Consider the following 25140-nt stretch of genomic DNA (forward strand, 5'->3'; position numbering starts at 1 on the left):
TCCAAAACCACAGATTAAATTCACTGCTAAGAAAACCCATTTTCTTTGATTTTTCTTAACATTTATTACATACTTAGAGTAAATTTATTGTGTCTGGCATTTGTAAGAAGAGAAATTTAACTTTCAGTAAGAATAAAAATATAGTTCCCAAAGGCAACTGCGTGAAGAATCATAAAGCATAGCTAAGGTTTGTTTAGAGACAGGATTCATTTCTTCTCCTCCTGAGAGTGTGACCAGACAGGTTTACGCTTCTGAACAAAGGCTTCAATGCCTTCCTGCCCATCTCTCAAAGTCAAATTATCTACCATGACCTTAGTAGTTATTTTGTAAGCAGTGTCAAGGTCCTGGCTTATCTGTCTGTAAAAGGTGGCTTTCCCCAAGGCCAGGACAGATTTGCTGCTTTCACATATCTTCTGAGAGATTTTCATGGTCTCTTCTTCCAGCTTGTCTTCTGGTACCACCTTGCTGACAAGCCCGTGCATTAAGGCTTCATGGGCAGAGAGAGGTTCACCTGTGAAAAGCATCTCCAGTGCCACCTGAACAAGGAAAAATACTGTATTAGGTCAACCCAACTGCCTCAGTGCTTTGGTTTGTCTGGGGAGTTTCAGCCTCCTCCTTCAAGTACAAGTTACTCTTTTCACAAATGATTTAAACCTTTTGGTCTTTTAAACTGCCAAGGATCTGTTAAGAGGTCTCAGCAAAGAGAAGGACTGGTCTCTTCAAATCTGCCCACTGATTCCAGCTGTCCTAGGCTGACACCCTTGGATTTCTCTTCAAAAGCCCACAGTCTCTAGTGATTGGTGTAGGAATTAAAAGAGAGGTGGATCATCTACAAAGTCAAATGACTGAACTTGGTATTTTAAGCTGGACATATGTGCAGTTTTTGAAAACACCTGTCCTAGTTTTAAGTTTAGTATGAGTGGTTTTAAATATGGACTTTTTATAGCTACATTATTTCAGTCTCCTGCTGCTTTCAGCATTTGGTGCTTCAGGTTTGAAACAAAAAAAAACCCCAAATAATCAGTGACTATTCCATGTTATGTATCAATAAAGATTGTTTTCCAAGACTCCTGATGCAACTGACCAATGCCTGAATCATAAAAGTTTATTATCCTCATTAGCATCTTTGCTCTGGTATCTACAAGCACTGGCAACATTTCTTTTGTTAAAAGGCAAAAATAGCAATTCTGGAAACTGTAGGGAATGTTCTTATTGCTTTGAAAAGTGGCACGGAGAAAAGTATTTCCCACACATTTTAAAAAGGTAATCCTACAGCCCAGAATTACCAATTCAGAAATAGCTACAACTGCACAGAAGAGCAGACTTGGAAAAATCCCCCATGGACTCTCTTTGAACAGGATGTCCCTGCAGATGGGAAATTTCAATTGAAGCTCTTATCCAGCAATGGGATGTGTGCAGTTCAGTCACTGCATCTCAGCAGAACCCTGCTGGGCTTGGACCGTCTGTCTGCATGAATCCAACTGGATCAGAACTTAAAACTTCTATTCTCAGTTATGGAAGCTTTATAGATGGTATTATTTTTTATGCTCTGAGAGATGTGCAGCCACAATCAGTAGGACATAAACCAGGAGGGGTTTAGATGCTATTTAAAGCATCTTGATCTACAGTCAGGCAGATCCTGCTGGCAGTGAAATGTCATTGCCTGGCAAGAATTGATGCCTCGCTGGGATTGTTACCCTGAACTTGCAGGGGTTTCCTCCTCAGAGGAGAACATCATTGGCTAAAGCCCTGAGCTGCCTGTTGGAAAAAAAACCAGGATTGCTGAGCTGGTGGGCTGCTGGGACGAGCTCGTGCTGGTTGGAGTCACATCAGTAGGAAGCTGCTTTTCCTAAACAAGAGCTCACCCTTTATTATTTTTCCCAGTGCAAAGAGTTATGGAGATGCCTTTTGAAATACAGTATTATGAATGTTGCACCGCAGGAAAAGAAAGTTTGGGCAATGGAACTAAAACTCCTAACATGGGAACCAACTTTTTGCAAAATCATGAAGACTATCTGGAAAGGAAGCTTACCTTTCTTGGAAGAGATCTGCCCAAGGCCACAGCTGGTGTGGAGCAGAACAGCCCAATGTTTACTCCAGGAGTAGCAAACTGAGATTTCTCACTTGCCACTGCGATGTCACAGCTTGCCACGAGCTGGCAGCCGGCTGCTGTAGCCAAGCCGTTTACTTTGGCAATCACTGGCACTGGAAGTTTCTGGATTAAAGTCATGACCTGCATGCACAAAAGACAGCAGTCAGTACAAAAATTCAGGAAGACACAATCTTGTTTTGGAAGCCATCAAAAGTACTTTCCTCCCTATTCACCAAAAAACCCTAAACTGTTGGATCTTGGCTCCTTTCTGATGAAAGGTTGATGAAGGGCCTGTAGCTTTCACACATGGCTTTTACAGCATTCCTTAAATATGGGCTTGGCAATGTCTTAGAGATCATTAGTACTGGAGGAGCTAGAACAAAAGGTTTCAAAGTACTCACTGTTGTCACACTGAGGAGGATTAGGGGTTAAATTCTAGCTCCACAACTATCAGAGGGGATTTTGCCATTCTCTCCAAAGGCTCCAGGATTCCCCACCTCCCTGACCTGTGTCTTTAACAAGAACTTGGACAACCATGCGTCAGGTCTTATTTCCACATTGTCTACTTGCTGTTTAAGCTGATCCTGAACTTTTAACTAAACAAATGCAGGAAAGAACATTTGACCACAAGTGACTTGAAGCTGGTTATCCCTAGACTTCCAGAAAAGACGTTGCTCACATACTCAGCTCCAAGGAACACTGGCTAAACGAAGGAATACACCCTGACTGTGCCCATTGTTGGAGACATGCACACTGGCATTTTAGCCCTTCTATTTACACATAGAGAAACCCAGGGAAAACACAATTTCACCAGGAACAGGCATTAAAATAGCAGAGCAGCAAAAATCAAGGAATCTGAAGGAATAATGTGTGCTTTAGCAAGCAGATGACCAATGCTGTCCCTCCTTAAACCAATGCTTGCTCTTAACACCAGGCAAAGGCAGAGGCACTCAAGAACTGCTTACCTCTGCACATAATTCAAACACTTGGGAATGATGCTTCACATCATCTTCACTTGACAGCTCCTTTAAATCATGGCCGGAACAAAATACAGGTCCTTCAGCTGCAAAGAATTTCAGGAAAACTCAGTCTGAATTAATAAAGAAATCAGGGGTTCCAGCATATCAGTGCCCCAGCTAAAGGGATGTCAGTGACATGTCAGTGTTCAAAAAGGAGTCTGGGGAGGGAGTTTTGAACAGATTTTCAAAATATAACTTGTGGTAACTTTAAATTGCTGCAATGCAACATTTAAGCACAGTAACACCCATTATCACTTTTCAAGGTCTCATTTCACTTCCATTACACTTAACTCAGTTACAAAGAATGCATTTCACCCCTCTGAGTCCAGTTTCGTGTAAGGCTCTTCAAAACATCTCCTGGGTACAACACAAACTTATCAGCTAGAGCAAGGCTGGAGTGCTCTGCTCTCACACTGATAAATATACTTAGTCCCTATTTATTGTACCCAGAATTAATTATTAACTTTTGCTAAATAAGCATCAATATTTTTTCTGTCATGGTGTTGAAGGTCACAATGGAAAAATAAAGAAAAAAGTTTATTCTGCTACAGGAAAACCAGAAGGGTTGTTAGAGTGTTTTCTCCACTACTAAACTGTCGTCTAGAGAACCCCCAAAAGTATGTTCAGGGTTTGGGCAGAAAAAGAGGAGGTTTTTGTGGAACTAAACTTTGGATTTGCCAAGATCAAAACACTCTAGACAGGTACACAATCAATGACAAGTTTTCCTTTGCCATGAGACTACCTGTCATTGGAACCAACCAATGTGATGCTTTCCAATCCTTCAGAACTCAGATATTTGCATGGATGTGGCATTTCCAGCTACACCTATGCAGACCAAACCTTACCTATGGATTTGTTTCTCATGAATCAGATTATTGAGACACAGTCTATCCAGAAATAACCACATAACTGTCATTCAACTCATGGGGTTGGCAATATATATCTGGGGAATAATTACATCTGCATTTGAATGTCATTGAAGAATCTGCTGCAAAGTCTGTGTTAAAGGCCCAAAGCATTCTCTGAAGAATCTTTTATTTTCTTGTTTTTTTTTTCTTTTGCGTTTTATTCAGCAGGGGACTCAGAAATAAACAGGAATATGCAATTTCTAAAAAACCAAATGCAATTGTGCTCACAAATTCCCAGAGCACTGTACTCCCAACGCTTCAGTGTTTTGCAGAATTTCTAACTGTTGTTTTAAATGAGGAATATGTATATCTAAACTCACCCCTGTGAAATCAGCTCTCTTCCACTCTTGTGTGAGTGCCCTAACACACAGAGTTTCCCCCTATATATAGGAAACAGCATGATCCTAAATTAATAAACCAATTTATCTGAGATGTTTGGTAAAGGGGCAAAGGAAGGTTATCTTAAAATAGCAGAGTAAAAAAAAGGTGGCTTAAGTAGGGCTCAAGTTTCATAATCTTTAAGAACTCTACAACTTAATGGAAGGAAACTGTAACAGGCTCTGAGAGGGGCTGTTTTACACCCGTGGGTCATGGGTGTCTGTGGTATTGGTGTAGAGATCTCTCCTTTACTAGAGTGTTTTTAAAATAGCTCTAACAAACGATTGGCAACGATGATGCTGATCCTGGCTCAGAGCAGGGAAACGGAGCACTGGATTTGCAGAAACCCTGTTTTTTATTAGTCTGTACCTGTCAACAGGGTAACAAGCGCCATCCTAGCTTCGCCTGTTCCTGCACAAAACTCCAGGGTGTGGATGTTAACGTTTTACTTTGATAACTCTTAGAACTTTTTTTGGTTTTTTTGGCTTTCGTTCTGTTTAAAGTATTCTTTACATACAATCTTAAAACCAATTAACCCTAACCCGAAATTACCGAGTGTAAACACACTTATACCCAGACTGAAATGCTGACATTTTGAAACGTGTTAATGCTTAGACATGTTGGCTAAAACCAAAGGCGTAACAAACCCCCGGTCAGTCGTTCACGCTGAGTTAGGAATGAGGAATGAAATACAGGAGAGGGGAAGCTGGGGTGAGTACACAGGAAGAGCGTGACAAGGGAGCTCTGCCGGGTGCAGACAGCCGCGGGAGACACGGCAGCATTAGGGAAACACACAGGTCCCTTCCTGCCCCGTTTCCTCGTTTCCCAGCCAGGTTTGTGTTTCAGCTCCGCGCTGCCGGTGTGTCCCCTGCCCGCCCGCCCGGGTGCGCGGTACCCGCGATGACGATGACGCGGAGCTCCCGGCTCTTCACGTCGTGCAGCAGGTCCCGCCGCAGGCTCTGCAGCATGGGCAGCGACAGCGCGTTCCGCCGCCGCGGGTTGTTCAGGACGATGGTGCTGCAAAACCCGGGAAACACAGCGGGGTTACGGTCACCGAGCTCCGGACGCGGCCGCGTCCCGGAGCCCCCGGCGCCCCCGCTCACCGCACGCCGCCCGCCTCCCGCCGCTCCGTCAGCGGCTCCGCCGGCGGGGCCCGCCCGGCTCCCGCGGCCGCGGCGCTGCTGAAGGCGGCCGTGAGGGGCCTGGGCAGCCGGCACAGCCGGGCCGCCATCGCTGCGGGTCGGGCCGGGCAGGGCGGGGGCGGAGCGGGCCGGGCGGGCGGAGCTCCGCAGAACCGGGGGGACAGCGTGGCCCACGGCTGAGCCCGGCCTGGATCCCAGAATCGATCCGGCTGGAAAAGAACACTGAGATCATCGAGTCCATCCTGTGCCCAAACACCACCTCGTCAACCCGACCACGGCACTGAGTGCCACTCCGGGTTTCCTTAAACGCCTCCAGGGATGGTGACTCCACCACCTCCCCGGGCAGCCCCAATGTCCAGTCACTCTTTCTATGAAGAAATTCTTCCTAATGTGCAACCCAAGCCTCTCCTGTCACAGCTTAAGATCGTGTCCTCTCGCTTTGTCGCTGGTTGTGTTGAAGGTGAGCCTGACCCCGACCTGGCTACAGCTTCCTGTCGAAGTTGTAGAGAGTGAAAAGGTCCCCCCAGAGCCTCCTTTTCTCCAGGCTGAGCCCCGCAGGTCCCTCAGCTGCTCCTCACAGGACTTGTGCTCCAGCCTCTTCCCCAGCTCCACTGCCCTTCTCTGAACCCCCTCCAGCACCTCAGTGCCCTTCCCGAGCTGAGGGGCCAGAGCTGGGCACAGCACTCGAGGTGTGGCTCTGCAGTGCCCATTTCCCTGGTGCTGCGGGACACATTATTCCCGGTACAGACCATCCACACAGAGCCGCCCTCGGTCCTGCCCTCAGACCTGACTCCCGCACCCTCCTGGGTGGGCAGTGGTATCATTCATGAGCACCTGGGGTGTTGGAGAGCAATCAGATATGTGATCATTTCTTCAGATTAACCTGAAGACATTAATGTGATAATCTTCAGATTCCACTGAGCACTTGCATCTGTGACCATGGGATGGAGATTAGGACTGTGCTGAGTGAACTTGTCAGTGGCACTGGGGTGGGATCTGTCATGACAGAGACGACAGCGGTGTCATGCAGAGAAAATGACATCGCTTTGAGGCCCAGAGTAACTGGCATGAGATGAAATTCAGTTCTGCAGGGCTACCTGGGAACTAAGAAGATCATAATTTATTCACTGGGAACTCATCATCTCAAAATTGTCATGGGAAAGGCCTTGCATGTTCTAATTGGTTCTACAGAGTCAGTCTGTAGTCCATATGATGCATTAATGAAGAAAAAAAGGCAAATGTGATTTTAAGATGTGGTTCAGTGATTTTAAACCTCAAATGTAATTTTAAAATTCAGAGTATTTTAGGTACATACAGGTACATTCATAGCTCCTCTTGAATATTGCTTATGCTTCTGGTCACCTGTGTTCCAGAAGCTAAAAGAGGGGCAGCCAAGTGGCTGAGGCAGCTAGGGAGCAATCTCATCTGCCAGGAGATGCTGACAGGCCAAAAGACCAAGCAGCCTTTTTCCACACAATATAGATACCCTAAAATGAGTAGATTTATGTCCAGCATATGCTCCTTGTAAATGTAAATCTGTGCTCCTGCTTCCTGATCTCCCTGTTCTTGTGAGTTGGTGCAAAGTACCTGTAGATTCCCAGATATGTCTCCAGTTTTCATCAGTGTCTGTTGAATCCCTGCAGCTTTTTTGACTGTAGTGGCAATTGAGGCTTCTCAGTTGTGAGCATCAGCCTCATAACAGGACCATTTGAATTTTGTGTTTAGTAATATATTTACTTACACAGATATGAACAGCTTGGTGTGGGGATGCACTTTCTGCTTACTGAATTTATGTTGCCTAACACAATGCCCCCTCAGATCCCCGGGCTTTGTGGCTCTACAGTAAGAGACACAATGGGTTTATGCACATTTATGTACATTTTTCAGTGTTGAAGGTCACTGTCAGACCTGAGAGCTAATTCTGCTCTGGGCTTTTCCCACGTGACCATTTTCTTTTCTCAGGGTTGTTTGTACCTCATGGTCATTCACGAAAAAGTTCTTCCAAAATTTACTTTTAATATGCTGTAGGAAACTGTAGAAAAAAATCCCATTTAAAAGCAAATGAGATCACCTTATATAGATCTCAGCAGTTTCAAAGTCCCTGCTTGTTGTGGCAAAGGCCAGCACACCGAGAACACGTGTTTGCTTGTTCTGGGAGGAATTCCCAGTCCCCTGAAACTCTGACTACTGACCTCTTTCAAAGTTGTGAATATCACCTGATTTTTTTTTCTTCCAGTTCCTTCTCTTTCTCCATCTGCTTGTGCCTTTTCTGTCCATCTCCAAGGAAAGAGTATTCTTATGGTCTTCTCCAAAAAGCTTATTTTTTATACAGTGTTTCCAGCTCTCTGGAAATTCAGTTCTTTTTAACTTTGATTGACAACCTCATGTTTCCTTTCACACCCACCCCCATTACAGATTGTTTTTTGGCTGCAGCTTCCCCAATGCATTTAGCAGACCTGCTGCTGCCTTCTCTGAGAAAGTACTGAAAAAACTTTCTGAGTTCAGGCAGATTTCCTCCTCAGAGCATTTGCCAGCAGCATTGTGGTTATGGCTGCGCTCACAGGTTCAGCTGGAGACAGCCAGAAGCCAGGATTGCAGGTACCAGACAGGGCTTTTCTAACCTTTAGCTGCATTGATCCTCATAAAAAATAAAAAGGGAAATGACAAAGGACATGACGTGACTTCATGCTTAGATTATTCCAGAAACTAGCAGGGTATCACACTGTGCAGGAAAAGATGTTTTGGGATTCAAGTGTGCTTAGCTGCTGTAAAGCTCTCTGTGCTCTCCACTGTGATGTTGCTAGATAGCATGCATGGACAATAAAGATACAGGATCCCTTCCTTTATGAAGCAAGGCATTTATTTGGTATATATTATCTTTATTTCCTTGGCTTTCAGCAAGCCCAGATGGGATATGAATCTTGCAGGAGCACCTGCTGCTGTAAATAGCAGGTCCACCCAGGGCAAAGGCAGACCTTGTTGGGATGCAGCTGAAATGTAAAATACATCCACATACACGTATGTAAATTAGTAAACTTATCCATAAAGACATTTCTATTAATTGGAATGCTATGATGAAAACTTGGGCCTGTTTTATGGAACATGAGGCAGACATATCCTTAGCAGAGTTTCATGCAAATTATCTCTTGTCAAACGTTGGCATTCCCAGAGGATCTTGTGACCTGATTTCAACACTGCTGAAGGCATTCAAATCCCACTGGGAGCCAGAGGGGTTTGGCACCTTTAGAACTCAAAGACTGCTTAATTCTGCTCAGGTGTGTAGTAGTTCCAGGATAACAGGGAGAGCAGGGTCCTGTTCTTGCACCCAGGCCAAGGAAAATCATTTATTTCTCTGCTTTGTAAATCCTGCTAGCAAAGAGATAGACTAGTGCATCATGGTTTCTCTGATGTGGAACCCTCCAGGACTGACTAAAGAAAAGATGAAAAAAGATTTTGCATTTTTGTTTCCATTTAGCAAGGGTTCTGAGCTGAGTCCCAGCACCACAGGATGGGTGCTCTCTGTGTAACATTTTTGTTGTGTCCTTAGACAATTTATGTTTTCTATATTGCTATTAGGATAAAAATAGCACAAAAAATTCAGGAAAATACTTAATTGTGCTGGTGTTTTCTAAGGGCATGAAACCCCTTTACTCTGTCCACACCTGGAATTGCCATGACTCTGCTACCAAACCTCCTTTGAGTCCTAGCCCTGGGTTTTGTTCTTTGAAAAGTCTGAAAAAGGTAATTTATATATCATCCTTCTCTCTATAGAGGCTCTAGTTAATAATTATGAAGTAGTAACTAAAAATCAGTTACAGGTTTAATGCATAGGAGACTATCGGAAATTTTAGCATGTACTTTAAGAGAAAGTTATGTATTTTTAAAAATACTGATTATTCTGCTAAAAGAAAGGTTTGAATCCAGTTTTAACTCCACAACTGCCATCGAGAATTTACAGCAGCCTGTGAACCAGGCTAATCACCTGCCAGTCAGGCTCAGATCAGGTCCTTCCCTGGCAGTACTGCTGCCTCCTGTCCTTACACTTAGCATTTCTTCAGCAAACAATCCAGTGTCCTGTTTGCTCTTGGCATGAAACATGAAGCTCCCGGAGTCACCTCTGCTGCAATGTTTTACAGTCACAGCTCAGAGCTCTTTCCCGGACACTGTGTGGCAGCACTGCTCCGTGTAATGAGTGCTGCTTATTTTCCCTTCTGCTTGTGAACCTTGATCGACCAGAGCCCTTTTGTCATTGCACCCATTCCTGCTCCTCTCCATTTGCTGTCTTTCACTTATCCTCCCCACACTCATCTTTTATCCTATATTATCCTCACTGTTAAAGTGATCCATATTTCCCTGGAATCTATTTAACATTAGAATTTTTTTTGTATGTGAGATTCTTAAGCTATGAACAATAACCAGAATTATAAAATATGTGAGGCTGTAACAGGCTTGGAAAAAAAGTGATATTTATTCCTTCCCTCAGAGGATCTAACCTGAGGTTCCCAATGTAGATGCTTAATCCTGGAAGACTCCCTACACAATCAGTAGAGACGTTCTCTGCCCTCAGGGCTGAGCAGTGTCCAAATCAGCTCTCTGCTCCCAGTGCCTCTCCAGGCTCCCCCTGCTCCCTGTCATTGCAGTGTTCGGGTTTAACCCCAGCTGGCGGCTCAGCCCCGTGCAGCCGCTCGCTCACTTCCCCCAACAGCATCAGGGAGAGAGTCAGAAAATTATGGGTTGACATAAAGGCAGCAAAAATGGTGCACACAGGCAAAGCCAAACAAGGAATTCATTCCCCACTTTTCATGGGCAGTCGGGTGTTCAGCCATGCCCAGGACAGCGGGGTTCTGCCACATGTAACAGTGACTTGGGAAGACAAATGGCATCACTCAAAATGTCCTTCCCCCAGTTTGACGTGCCAGTCATGATCCCATGTGGTCTGGGGTATCTCTGGGGTCAGCTGGGGTCAGCTGTCCTGGCTGTGTCCCCTCCCAGCTCCTTGGGCACCCCTGGTCTCCTCCTTGGTGGGGTGGGGTGAGGAGCACAAAAGGCTCCTTTACCACAAGCCTTGCCCAACAAGAACGAAAACATCCCTGATCTATCAACACTGATTCCAGCACAGATCCAAACCAGCCCCATGCAGGGTACTGTGAAGAAAACCAGCTCTGTGCCAGCCGAAATCATGAGCAGGGAACCAAGGCAAACCGGTCTGATGCCTCTTGCAGGGCATAAGAACTTTCTCCTCACCCACATGAAAGGTACAAATACTGACCTAAGCCCAGGGACCTCAGTGGAAGAAGGGAGTACCAGAACCCTCTCAGCCTAATGATTCTCTCACTATCTTAGGATTCACTTCCAGATGTCATTGCCTCTCTGCTGTAGTTACAGACAAAAACATTGCTGTGAATGAAGAGGTGAATTGTGGCTACTGTTTGGGGCCAAGAGCAAAAGTTTGCCTAAAGTTGTCTGTACTTGAGAACACCCTCTGTTGTGGTCTGGTTTTGCTCCAAGCTCCTTCTGCAAATGACAGTTCTCACCACAAAATTGACTGTCTACCCAGCTTGTCCCTGCCTTTGCTAGTAACTACTTGACTCTAGCAAAATACATTGAATTTTCTGGACTCTTCTGGTTCACCTGTTTCCTGTCCCTTGGCCAATTTTCAACTCGTTCCATTTTTCCTCAATCCTTTTCATCTCATTACAACCATCTTAGAACCAGGGGAAATATTCATTTTTCAATTAAATTGGATTTTTATCCAATAAGAATCCCAGACTCTTACAAATGAGCATGAGAATGACAGAATCCTAATAGTTAATGGTTCCTTGGCACCACCAACATTAGAAGCTGCACAGGGATAACAGAGACAACATCCACTGTGGGTAGGAAAGTATGAGTCCCAGAAAAAATTAGTTCAGTCAGGAGCTGAAGCCAGTCATGTCCACACCACTCTGGGGCAGGAGGAGGAGAAGGGGGAGGTTTTTATGTGTCCTTGCAACATTTCTTGCAAGGGGCTTGACACAGAACGCTGCTCATTACTGTGTTGGTGGTGAGTTACATATCTCAATGGTGTGTATTTGACCTTACCTTACATCTTCTCTCTGGTGCTGTGTCAGACGTGGCAGGCAGGAGGCAGCACAAGGAGCCACCGGGGAAGCCGCCAACTTGTGCCAACTTGCAAAAATGCTTGTGTGCATTTTCTTTGTGGAAGGAAATGCCGGGCTGCAGGTTGGGCTCAGACAATCCAGCTGGCCCCGACACTCTCACCACACACTTTCATCTTATCGAGGCCACACATGTCAAATTCACAGTGTGTTGGCACGAAGGAAGGAGCAATGGCCTGATCCAACACAGCTGTCTGATATTGTGGAGAAACATCCTGTAACTCTCTGTGTCAAAGTGCTCGTGGTTCCTGTTTCCAAGCAGAGGAAGCAGTAATACATAATGAGCAAAGAAAATTATTCTGTGTTTAGGAAATACTAACCCACAAATTAAAAGGGGCATTTTTATAATCAATTATTTTAGTTTTGAAGGAAAAAGAAAAAGCTTCAGGAAATTATGTCTGCCAGTCCCCTACATCTGTCAAGGAGATTGGAAGAGATGTTAAAAGTTGCAGGAAAATGATTGCTGAACTAGCAGACAGAAGTGGATGCTTGCCCTGAGGAAAAGGCTGCAGAGATGCTCTCTCTGGTGTGACCTCCTGACCAGTCCATGGGTGTGCCAGTTGACACACAGCACTCAGAGCCAGCCCTGCTCTCACCCAGCCAGGAGCTAGGGGCTGTGGAAGGGAGCTGTGACACAGGGTATTTGTGTTTGTGCCACACAGACACACTGGAGAGAGGATTTACATACGTGGGCTACTTCAGGTTACTTTGACAGTGAATGACAGAATTAAAATTAGCTGTAAACTAAAAAAAAGTGTTTACTAGTCCTGTAGTTGAAGAAAGAACCCGAGTTGATTGGATAAAAATCCCTAACACTCCGTGTTGCTTGCCCTCCTGCTTGCTCCCCATTCCTTCTGTCCTCCTGAGCAAATGTGCTGTGGTGGGAAGAGAGCAGGCTTTTGGCAGGTCAAACAGCAGTGCCCAGTGCGGTCTGTGGCTCTTCTCTAATTTGAGGTGGTAATTTGGGTCTCCAGTCTCTGTCTGGCCTTCAGTGTTCTTAGGAGAGGTGGATGCTTAAGGTCACTGAGAACCCCATCCTGGTGTTAAATGCAGCAGGAGGCACACAGCCTGATCCTATTTCCACAGGAAACCAGGCTAAAATAACCTTCACAATCTTGTTAAACTCCTACATTTAAAATGATGCCGTTGATTTCATGAACTACCTCCTGCACAACAGCAACACTACAGTGAACTAGAGATTTTCATCACTGTCCATCTGTTTTATTGAGAGCTGAACCAATTAGTACTGGAAAGATTCTTAATATGGCAATGGACTTATCAATTATCAATGAACATTTTAATGAACTAATCCCATTAGTGGGTTTTTAGAGTTTCATTTATTTTAAACAGCTGACTGACGAGTTTATCTTTGTTTTTATTTTCACTTTTTCATTCCACTTGTATGAGAAATTTGGGCTTGGGCTTCACAAGACAGCAGGAGAGACGTAGATGCTGATTTCTCCCTCTCCTCATCAGAGGCAAGGAAATCAAATGCTTCCTCGATTTACATCCTGCTTAATCCCACTGACATTAATTTACTTAAATCTAGGTATGTGATTTGTTCAATTAGATCTGTACAGTATGCAAAATATGAGGGTTTGGCTAGGTCTCTTTGAAGTAATGTAGTTTAATTTATGACTTATTTTTAAATATGGCCACCTGCTTTTCTCCTTCATCAGTGTTTATATGCATAGTTCGGGAGGAGGCAAAAGAAGACTGTTCCCAGGTAATAAATTTATCTAAATTTGGACTTCAGCGATCCTTGTGGGTCCCTTTGAACTCAGGAAATTCTATGATTCTATGATTATATATATATATATATATATTTAATTTCTTCTTGTTTCAGGAGTACCTTTTGTGCTTGGCATGTTCAGCTGTTGGAACCTAGGTGCCTCAGTTAACATTACTATTCCCAGCAGGAAACCTTCAGGGAGATGCACAGCACATATTTGGACATCTGAGATAAATGGAATAGGATTCTATGAATTAATTGCAGCTGTGAAGTTTTTCAAGTTCTTCACGTTTTTCGTGAACATACAGATCTGGTTGTTGACAGTGGCACAAAGTTTCATTAGAATTGCTGAGAATGGAAGAGTTTTGGACTTTGAAAGGCAGCTAAATCCCAGTTCAGTTTGAAGCCGGTGGCTGGATTCTTACAGATTTCACTGTCATCAGGTCTCCATCTGCCAGTTTGCTGGACCTGGCACAGCAATTTTCAAGCATTGACACCAGTGGCAACTCATGACAGGTCATGTAAGATCTACTTTCAGCTTTGCAGTGCCATCCAAATTGGACTAGATGATCTTTAAGGTCCTTTCCAACCAACACATTCTGTGATAATATCATCTGTACAGTCTCAGAGCCACAACAGTACAAAATGGATCTTAGACAGCACTTTGAATCCCCAGTGCTCCCAAAATTACAGAGGTCTATAATTGCACATACTGGAATATTTTGATACTGGAAGACAAACTACTTCTCTTCAGTGCACATTAGCACTAATCAGTTGTCTAGATCTGGACCAATGCATAGAAGTGAAATTACAGGGACATTAGCAAGGTAGATCATGTTTATTACACCAGTGCCTAAGGCTGAGCAAGTACAAAGCTCTCCCCAGCAGACATTGTACTCCCTGCTCCAAAAAATCTCAGAGCTGGAGAAAAGCAACTGAATGTGTCTGTAAAGAGAAGGTTGTAATTTGAGAGCAAGCAGGTAGTGCCTTGGTGATGTTAGAGTCAGTTTGAGAATACAAACAGAAAGAGGAGAGAAAGAAGAAGAGACACTGAGAAGAGGATTGTTGGAGTAACAGTTCCAGGACTGGAATGAAGCTGATGTAAGAGATTTTGAGCACAGGGGCTGGAACAACCAACCATGAATGTGGGTGAATGTTGAGCCAGCACTGCAGAGTGGCTCTGGGGGTGGCTGTCACTCCTGCCTTGAGAGCTGCTCTCATGGCTTGCTTCTTCCCCATCTGAGAGCTGGTTCCCCCAGAAATGGGGATTGTTCTCAGTATAGGTGTGCCACAGCATCTATAGTTAATTTCTTTCTTTTTTTTTCCTGAACTTCCTTTTTAAGCCGATTTAAAGAGTGAAACACAGAGAGCACACAGAGGGACATTTGCAATATTATGTTGAAAATACTGCCCCAGATTTCAAGTTTAGGAACCAAAGGTGGATATCCCCATGCTAAACTGGAGAAACTCTAATGCTGGTTTGAAATGAGATCTGGCTGCTCACAGCCTCATTGATGAGATGTTTTGATGCCCCCTTGTTTCTTCACTATATCAGCTCTAGGCCACCTCAGGATCTGACCTGTGCTGAGGGAATTCTCCTGTAACACACTGAGCTCTCCATCAGTTTCTTCCATCTGCTCAAGCAGGGATTAGAATTCCTCTCGAGGAATCCCCATTTTCTTTTTATAGCTTCACACTGATTCACCATGAGAAGGGGTTTAGTTAGGAGGAATGTTGCAGGCTCTGAACTACATCCTGCTCAGCTGCACACCTACAGCTTCCACTCATTTGTAAAAAAAGACTAACATGCATCCAAGAGGGTAATTTGGTTCTGTTCCTGTTATTAGACCTGCATGACTTGCTATTACTCAGAAATAGTTTCTGGCTTTCGGACACCTGTTATTATCATTAGAAGTCTTTATTACTCTTTGTAGGAAGAGGCAGGCTTTAGATGAATAATAATTCACCATATCCCCAAGTTCTACTGTTCCCTTTCCAGTTATGTCCAAACAGACAGCTGGAACAAAAAGCCAGTCTCCTTTCTTTGTATGTGCAGGTACTTTGTAGCATTCTGTCCAAGATTACAAATATACTAAAAAATGTGGAGTTTTTTTTACCTATTTCTTTGATCCAACTCCCGTTCCCCAAAAGGAATTCAAGCAATATCCAATCCTGCAATAAAAACTATAAAGAACAAAGTATTATTTTAATGCATTTTTAAAAAGTGTACTTGCTTAAAAACTTTAGGTGTAGTTGATCCAGCTGGGGGTAGGAGAATGCAGCGGATGAGCCCATCTCAGTGTCCCTTCTAGTTCTGTTTTCTATGATAATATGATTGGGAAGAGGATAATTGTCAGCAATATCCAGTGTGAACACAGGAGCAGATTTGAAGTGCTGCCTGATTGCAATGTATTTGTCTGACACTCATTATCATTGCATGAGAATGCTTTAATAAGCATTGAAAATACTCAGTTACATGGACCATCTCTGGCAAAAATAGACTGTCTGATATTTTGTGCTCTGTATAAATGCTAAGTGTTTAACACATGAACATGCAATGCTACCAGCTGAAAACACTAAAACCTGTAAATCCTTGATTTTTATTTGCAATAGAAATACCAAGAACCTTTCTGTTTTAAGATTCTTTAAGAATCTTTAATGTAAACACTTTATTTTCAGTATGGAGGAACAATGGCAAAGGATGTTTTTTTCTGTTCAAAAATAGATAACAACCTTATAATCATGAAAAGGACTAATGAGCCTCATCTTTTTCTACAAATGCAGATCCTGTTCTGGCACCTGAACATCTGAGTAGGAGGTAAGTGTATATTTAAAGACTAGATACCACACAGACAGAGCAGATTCCTGTTTGGTTCTTGGACTGGTTTATACTCAGTTCTCAGCACTTCAGATTATATTTTCCAAACACTTTACTTCTCTCCCTTTACTTCATCAAAGTCATTCAAATCTGGATTTTAAACCTGTGTTTCTACCAAGTTGTCTGGAAGCAGATTCATTTACCTAATGTAAAGGTGAGACTCAGCACGCAGATTAAGACACCTAAATTTAGGTGTCTGCACGTAGGTGCTGACCTGTGAGGTGGCACTGGGGCTCCTTAGCTTGACAGGGATCCAGAGTCACTCATGATCATCAGATCTGAGCAAATGCTTATGGAGCCACTTGCAGTGTCATCTATGGGAGTCTGGAGAGTGGGGCTTGGGGTGGCATCAATGCAGTCACCTGTAAATGTTGTGAATGAGCTGCCTCATGCCCTTTGAGTGCCCTCCAGCCCCCAGAATGGGAACCCTGACACCTGCTTCACACACAGGCACGTGCACTCTGGACATAAGGACCTTAACCTAAGGTTGAGTGAGATCCACCCCACCCAAAGGGGCTCCAGAGGAAGGGATCCTCTCAGCTGACTTCTTGCAGGAACCAGGCTGTAGAGGAGAGTTCAGAACTCTGGATGAGCAGTCTCACAAAAGCCATGCTTAGATTACACCTGTGGCCCTGTTTGTCTACAGCTTGCCTGGAGCCTCTGCACATACCAGGCTTTTTCCAGCTCTCCCACAAAGTCTAGACAAGAAGAAAAAAAAGATTTCTTTATGTACAATAAGGGTGTGGGGTGTGACCAACAATTCCTTCTTCCTATGGAAAAGACCTGGGGATGACTGATGCAGGACACAACATGATTGTCCTTTCCTATCTCAATGCAGCTGTTTCAGAACTAAATTATCAAGAAAAGGCTGATGCAGCTTGTGTGACAGATTTTCCTGACTGTGTGGAAAGTCCAGGGTGTATTTTAGGTGACGCATTTTGTGTCATTTAATTAACTGATACTGTAGCTATGTTTGCCCTGCCAGAGGATTTCTAAACTCTTTGTATCAACTAATTTTAGTTGAGAGACAGTACAATGAACTTACTCCATTTTCTGCATTTTCCCAAATTCAGATTTCCCCCTTTATCTTAACTGAAGCAGCAGCAGCCCTATGTATTTTCCATTACCTCCTCCCCTGCTTCTAATAAAAATTCAACTATGGGTCAAATCCTTGGCTGGAAAGAGTCTATACAGTCCAGGATCTGCTTTGTATAAAAAAAGTTACAAAAACAGGATGTGTTTTATTTTACTGGAGTGAACTTAATGGTCATGGGTCGTTTTCATTTAAGAGACAGTTTTTTCTCATGGTTTTCAAGTGTATTTTGTTTCTTAAATGACAGCAAGAATAAAATGCATTTTTCTCAGCATTTTTTCTTAAGGATCTTAAGGCACTTTGCTGGCAGTAATTTGCCAAATATTGCAGCCTCCCTATATAGTGAATATGTCACTGCTGGCCTTATCTGCTTTCTCAGCTTTCAGGCTTATTTCCCTCCAGTGGGAGGGAAGACCTGGGTGCTTTCCAATCTAGAATTATTAAGAGGACAGAAACACCATATATTTTTATGTACTTTTTTTTGTTTGTTTTTTAATCACTTGTATTTTTCTTCACATGTCTTCCCAAACTGAAAGCTTGGTAATGAAGGCTTATTCCTTTATTTCACTGACATACTATTCTTTTCCCATGTATTTAACTACTCCCCAGCAAGTCTCTGCTTTGTGCTGCTCCATTCATTCCCTCTGGAAGGGTTTTCAAGTTTTGAAAGTTCACCTCAGGAAGATTTCATAATAAGAACTCAAGGAAAATAATATAATCTTGCTTTAAAACACTTCCTTCCTCTGTTTTGCTGATGAATTATAACAATTCACAATACCATCTGGCCAGCAAGTGGTACAGAACTTATTTCATTCTTTTAACTCTATTTGTTTCTTTTGGTTGTAGTGCCCATAACATGAGGATTCCCCTGCTGCTGTTCTGTCATCAGACCCAGGGTACAACATCAGATCAAGATGTGCCCAAATATCTGGCACTGGGCTAGAAATAGCTCTAGCAAATGATCTGTAGACTTAGAACTATAACGTGAGTGACGTGGTGGAGGGCAAAATGCATGTCTGAATTTTCCAGCTTGATCCATTTGCTAAAATCAGAGGAAAATCTGAAGAGAAATCTGACCTTCTCTTTCTTAGGAGGATTTTGTAGAAACTTCTTAAGCTCATAAATTGAATTCAAAAGGAGAAAGGAACTTGTTTGTGAATCCAGTTTTGACATAACTCAGAATAATGAAAATAGAACTGGACAAGACATTTTGAAGAACTTTCTACAATCCCAGTTTTGAAGCATCTCAAAACACTTCATAAAGTTGAGTAGTGCTCAAGTTCAAGTCTAGGAAGGACAGGCTTCATCTCAAAACCTAAGTGACAAACTAAACATATTCCAGCTCTAAATTTGATCACACATGGATTGGGAGCATTAGTGGTGATACAGAGGGGAAGTGCCACACCTGAGCCTCCCCAGACCACCTACAGCACTCAGTGCATGAGCACAATGAGACCTCAGGGTTTCTAGGTCCTCCCTCCAAGCACATTTGGAGCACTTGTGAGTATCAGACTTTCAATACATAATTTGAGGCCTGATTCAGTGTGGATCACAAGGTGGTGCAATTTCAGTGAAACTACTGCTTCTTATCCTACAGCTGTTAATTTAATTCACTTGTGTGATTTTGAAAGACTCTGAAAATGAAGAATTACTCAAAACAATCTCTAGTGACTATGAATGTTCTTACAGCCCTTACCAGAAGGTGAATGTTGTGGTGTAAAGATACAGCAACAGGAATTCACTGTCTGTCCCATGAGCAGGTGCAGTCCTCAGGGTCAGTGTTGCTCCAGGCACAACTTGCTGACCGGTGTCATGCTTGGTGTTGATGTTTGATATAGATCTCTTGATCACCAGCTTCTTCATGTAAGCTGAGGCCAGACAATCAAAGGCAAAGACCAGTGTCACATTAATGACAGAGGGCATAAAGTTCTTAGAATTTATTTTTAGTTCACCAAACCACTCTAGTCCAGAGGTTAGATTATTTAAAGCAAGTGTTGCTGTACACCCAACACATGATATTTTCTCCCATGGTGCCTCAGTTCCACATGCTCATGTCAATTCCATGTGAACTACAGCATATTGCAAAGCTGTGTCGTATTCTTTTAATTTTTACACTGAAGGATTTCAAATGGAACCTAACATAATTAGATTACATGTAATCTCTTCCCATTTTGATCCTATTCTCGAGAGTGTTTGCAAAGGAGCTTACTTGAGTCTTAAATGCACAACTTGAACTCACTCTGACGGAGATGAATAAGAGCGGCACACTCTTAGGAAAACATCCTGATGTGCAGGACAAAGCCTCATGGCTTTATCCAGTGAAGTAGGTATTTCCGTGGCCAGTGTCCGCTTCAAAATCCTCGACACACAATTTTTTAAACTCCTGCACAAAATCTATAGCAAATTGATTCAGAGTCTTTCCTTATCCATTTGTCTCCTGAATCAACGTGGACTCCTATTAATACCTGCTTGTCCTGGGGCTTCCAGAGAGCCGTGTGGTTTCTATTCAGGTGTCAGCCATGGAGATAAACTGCAGTTCAGAAGGGTTTTCAAACAGCCATCACCTTCCTGGGAGTACATTAAAAGAGATTATGCGTTGCCAGACAGCAAGTCTTGTCAGGTCAGGGCAAAACAACATTTTAAGCCGATTGGCTCATATATCTCAAGGTATGTGTGTCCTTGCACAAATTCACTTTCCCCTCAACCCAGTATTTAAGAAAATCCACCTTTCATGATGTTGATCGATCTGAAGTGTGGTCAGATTGAATCCTGCTTATTATCTCGAGGTTACCAAAGGAAAAACATCTCCAGATGTGATAGTAAATTACTGGATTGTAAGGAAACTTTGAGGAACACAGCCTGTTATTTGGTAGTCGATGCCTCACCTTTCAGAAAGCTCTTTCTTGCATAAAAAGGATAAAGCATGTTTACAGTTCAAAGGTATTTGCTGAAACCTTGTGAAGCTTCATCCTGCTTTACAGCCTCAAGCTGGCTTTGTTTGCCAAAGGTGAGGGGTGCCTTTATCAGTGATGGTGCTGTGTGCAGGGGCCTTGGCTTCCCTACAGGATGAAATGGGGTACCTGGTGTAAACACCATCCACAGCAGGGTCTGTGAGCACACCCTCTTCACTAGCTGGGAGCCTGAGTAACCCCATGTCCCTGTGTTTGAGCAGCCTGGCCCTGGGAAATGCAGCAGTGGCCTTTCCTGGGAAATGAACTCTGTTCCTCATGGTGTGAAACAGCTTGAGGGAGCATGCCCACCCTCTCGTTGGCTTGTTTCACTCTATGGTTGCCATATGGGCTTAGTTAGGGAGAAGTGCGACAGGACTTCCACTTCCTTGGCAAGCTCTTGCTGCAGTTAAGGAAACCTTCACGCTGCTTTACCCCGAACAGGAGGCTGACCGAACACAGATGGCTCAAGGCAGAGGGGGAAGAACGTGTTTAAATGCAAAGCTCGACTTGCATCCCCCACTTCATGTTGTGCTACATAAATTCTACATGAAGCGGAGCTGGGAAAAGACTCTAAATATCACATTGCTGGAAAAAAATTATTTTGATCTTTCACAAGGAGCTTTACCTGAACGAACTGAATATATTTCTGCTCCATCAGCCATTCACATTTGTCTTTCTGCTGGTTTCAGCAGCAAATGGAAAAGGTCATAAAGATTTAACTTTTGCACTACATTAAACAAGTAATTACACCTTTTGCAGGATACACTATCACAGCACAGAGTATTGACACATTTTATTACAGGCTCCTGTTTTCATTCGCTTGTAACTTCATGAAAATGATTCCCCTTGAGGCTTTTAGATTTGCTGGTGTCTAAGAAATGATTCTATTTCTGTTAACTTTGATTTGCTTTTGACATTCTGGTGGTTATGAGTGAGTGATAATAAACTTTAATAATGACTGTGCTCTGAATGCTGACTCTGTAAATACTGTCATGAGATTCTTGGTTTCCTGTCTTACTGTAACTCTACATCAGATCTGCACTTTATAAAAATGTATCTTTCAGCTACTCTCCTGGAAAATCACAATAAGGCACACAAAAGATGAAGCTGACGTTTTCTTTTGTTGTACATCATTGCCAATAAGACCCAATTTTCTGTCTTATCTCTTCTTTTTCTTCATTTTATGTTCTACTTTTCCTTGATTTGAAAGCTGTATGATTTGATTATAGCTTTTCCCTCTCTTTCACCAAATCCCTTTGCCTTCTGCTGTGGGAACAGGATGAAATCCTGTTAACAAGAATCCAAAACTCAGGTTCACGCAAATATCCGGATTCATGTTTTAAAGCCCATCCCGTGCTTCAGTTTAGATACAGCCCCACGTGTCTTCTTCAGCCAGGCTTTCTGGATTTTGCATTTGCTGTGCACAGCCAATTGTGCACTCTCTATGTACTCAAGGTAGAAAAGCATCTCTGGAAAGTTCTATAACATAGGATATACATGTAAGTAACATATTTTTGGTGTTATGATGTTTTTCAATGCACTGAAAAACTACTTGGTATTAAGGATACCTTTAAAAAGGGAGGTTTGTACTGTATGAGTGCATTAAATGTTGTTCTGTGTGTAGTTTTCATAGATAAAGAATATTGAAAGCTAAATCAACATAGAAGAGAGAGAAAGAAGGAAATGAGAGAATATTGAAGTAACAGAATAAGACAGAAAGAGCTGAATAGGAAAAGGCAAGAAAATGCTAGAGGAGATAGAAAATTTGGGGAAAAAGGAAGGAGAAGTAAGAAAATCTGTCTTGACAGACAGAGGGGACAGAAATAGCCCCTTTCATCAGGCATCAAGCACAGCACACATTCAAATCTGATTCCCATGGCAGGAGCCACCAAAAGCAGGAAGAGAGGCCTGAATGGGTGAAACCTGAACCTCAACAAATCAGCAGAGCCTGTGGACAGTGGCACTGGCTGAGGGCAAAGCAAACAATCCCAACCAAAAGGAAAAGTCCTTTAGGCAGCCAGAAATAGTGAAGCAAAGGTAAACCCTGCTACGCCAAATCCCACCTGACTCCTGATTTTAACACAGCCCTTCCCATGTAATGCAGCATCTCCATGTGGGCTGATGCTCCCTTGTGTGTACAGGCAAAACTGCCTAAAGAGTTCTGCAGAGCTCCTGGAAACGGCAATGCCATGATCAGCAAAGGGATGGGCTGGAACTAACACCTGAAACCCACCACGTTCATTTTGGGGAAAATAAACAAAAGCAAACCCCGCAGGTGGTACAGCAGCTGAGTGCATTTAAGTTTATAAAATATTGAAGTTTAGGACTAGCTTTCTTGGGAATAAAGAAGAGGCAGAGCCACTCTATTAAAAAAAAGGCTTGTGGTTTTCCTGAAGAGATTGATAAAGGATTTAATCACTCCAGATCGCCTGTAAATTGTGCTGAGTTCTATCTGATCTGTGTTTAATAAATAAAAATAGATTAATTAATTACTTGTATTGCAATTTTACTCCTGGTTGTAATGTTGATCCCTTGTTCTCCACCTTTTGTACAGCTCCAGGGCCTGGAGTTGTTACTCAGAGGCATGTGGCACTAAGTGGGTGCCTCATCCAGCTCGTGGGATGCCACCTCAGAGCTCCTGGTACCCCTCAGAGCTCTCAGTTCCCCACAGGCACCAGGGACTCTCCTCCTGTCACTTGGCTGCAGGTGTAGCCTTGGAGTTATGCCCAGCTCCTCCATGTTCAAGTCATGATGTTCTCCTGCTGTGATGTCCCAAAGACTCCAAAGATAACTTTTATTTTGCAGAAAGAAGGAACGATTAAATGTTTTCCTTTACTGCCCTTGGCTGGAGCATGGAGGCAATTCAGAGCAGAGGGAAAGGGCCTGGCTGGGAACTGTGCTGGTTTCAGTTGCCTTGGGGAGCAGAGAGAGTTTGGGGTCAACATCTGTCCTCATCCAGGACTGCGATGTCCCCTACTCCAGGAGGAACAGGAGAGGTTCTCCATTTCCATTCTGTGATGTGAAGCTGTGTTTTATCCCTCTCCATTTCTAAATCCTGCTTGTTTTCCAGGTTCCTCATCTCCTTACACAATGGCTAAGTGTCCCACACTGAGGAGTGGGAGCTGTACCTGATCTGCTGGCTGCGTGAGTGATCCCTGTCCCTCCTGGCCTGGAGAGGTTTGGACACAACATCATCCCTTCTGCTGTGCCTAGGGGCTTGCCCACAGGAAACCAGAGCAGCATTTATCCTCTAAGAACTTCCTGGGGTAGTCATTCCTCCTCTCAACTCACATACCCAGAAAACCCACCAGGGCAGAGGTGGGTTTTCCATCCCAGCTCCTCATGTCTTCTCCATGCAGGTAAAACCACAGGCTACCTCGTGGAGTGTGTCCTCTCTCTTGAGCAGGGGGATGCCTGCTCCTAATAGCAAAGACTCAGGTTTGTACTGGTAGGGCATGGAAAATTCCCTCTTTAAGCTCTTGTAAAAGTGTCTGGTGGCCCTCTTTAACTTCCTCTCTTGAATTCCAGAAATCCTCCATCAGTCTTTCCATGGATGAGATGTAGGCCCATAATGGGGTGGAGATAGTTTCTTCATGTGCCTGGAGTCTCCAAACCAGAATGCCCACTTCTTCCTCTTCCTCCTTCCATGCCAACACTCCCAATGACTTGGCACACGACCACATGTTTTGTGTACAGTGGACGCTGTCTGTATTATTAGGGAATCGCTCGTTATCTGAAATGATTATCGCCAGCACAGCTAATTCTCTCAGGCATCAGGTACCTTCCAAGTGTTCCACTTGTCTTGGCTCACTGAAAAGTCTTCCTTGCAAAGGTATCTTTCCCTCACACTTGACAAGTGTTGCCTCCAGAGGCTGAGAGTTCCTGGTCCTTTCCTGATCCTCTGGCATCCCAGGGCAGGGATCGCAGTTGCTTGGCTTCATCACCATCCAGTGCTGCACTGTCAGTCATGATAAGTCTTGCCAAATATTCAATGATTTAAGTGGAAATAATCTTAAGAGAAATAATTAAAATCCCTTCCAAAGGGAGGAATTGTTGGAAATTATATCACTTTCCTAATTAATTTTTTAAGTAATTGTTTTAATTAATCAAAAGCAGTGTATCAGTCTTTAACAGTGTAATTTTCCACTTTAGCCAGCACGTCACTATGTTTGACAGACCTCTTGCCAGATCACCAAAACTTTCAGTTTTGTTAAACTAACCCTGAGAAGCGTCAATGAACAAAGGAAAGCTGGACACCAAGGATCCAAAATTTATGGCCCTCCAAGGACATACTGGAGTAATCAGGAGAGACTAACAAAGACATTACAGCCTATGCACTGTAGACTCTGTCAGGGAAAAAATTGATACAAAGGCTGAAAAATGTGGACTAATTAGCACTAGCAGCAAGAAACCAATAACTAATACAATAGTAATTAAGGAAGAGAATTATGCAATTCAGAACCAATGAACAAGAATTTGTTCGCTGAAAATGTGTGAGTGAAAAGTTTTGGAAATGGAGTGCATGTGGCTAGAGTGATCTGCTATGCACCCCAGCTGGGAATACAGTAATGCCTACTCCCCAGTACTACAAAATAAAGAGTTTGGGAGTTTGATTTATCCCGATGTTTTTGGTGTCGTGCTGAGGAGCGCAGATCTGGACACAGCAGAGAGGGTGTCCATGCTGAGGAGGGTCTCGGTGGCTCACGCAGCGCAGCCGAGCAGTCCCTGCGGCCCCGGGCCTGCTCCGTGTCCTTCCCCCTCACAGCCCCGGGCAGGCGCCTCGTCCCCA

At 43.5% G+C, this 25140-nt stretch overlaps 1 protein-coding gene and 1 long non-coding RNA gene across 3 annotated transcripts; one reads left to right on the forward strand and one right to left on the reverse strand.

Annotated features, from left to right (window-relative positions):
• Positions 1-39: 39 nt before the first annotated feature.
• ECHDC3 (enoyl-CoA hydratase domain containing 3) lies at positions 40-5674 on the reverse strand. Its single transcript, XM_063397059.1, has 5 exons — positions 5501-5674; positions 5293-5414; positions 3058-3155; positions 2033-2233; positions 40-536 (listed from the first exon to the last, which is right to left on the reverse strand). Exons 1-5 carry the CDS (start codon positions 5626-5628, stop codon positions 207-209), a joined length of 879 nt encoding a protein of 292 aa, XP_063253129.1. The 5' UTR covers positions 5629-5674; the 3' UTR covers positions 40-206.
• A 145-nt stretch (positions 5675-5819) lies between these two features.
• On the forward strand, positions 5820-25128 carry LOC134550395 (uncharacterized). Of its 2 annotated transcripts, none has more exons than XR_010080325.1 (3): positions 5820-5999; positions 16214-16247; positions 23422-25128. It is a non-coding gene; the product is annotated as an uncharacterized LOC134550395 (long non-coding RNA). The 2 variants fall into 2 exon arrangements; XR_010080324.1 differs by lacking the exon at positions 23422-25128 and adding an exon at positions 18247-21735.
• Positions 25129-25140: the final 12 nt, after the last annotated feature.

Source organism: Prinia subflava, chromosome 4 (genome assembly GCF_021018805.1).
Source record: "Prinia subflava isolate CZ2003 ecotype Zambia chromosome 4, Cam_Psub_1.2, whole genome shotgun sequence".
Classification (NCBI taxonomy): domain Eukaryota; kingdom Metazoa; phylum Chordata; class Aves; order Passeriformes; family Cisticolidae; genus Prinia; species Prinia subflava.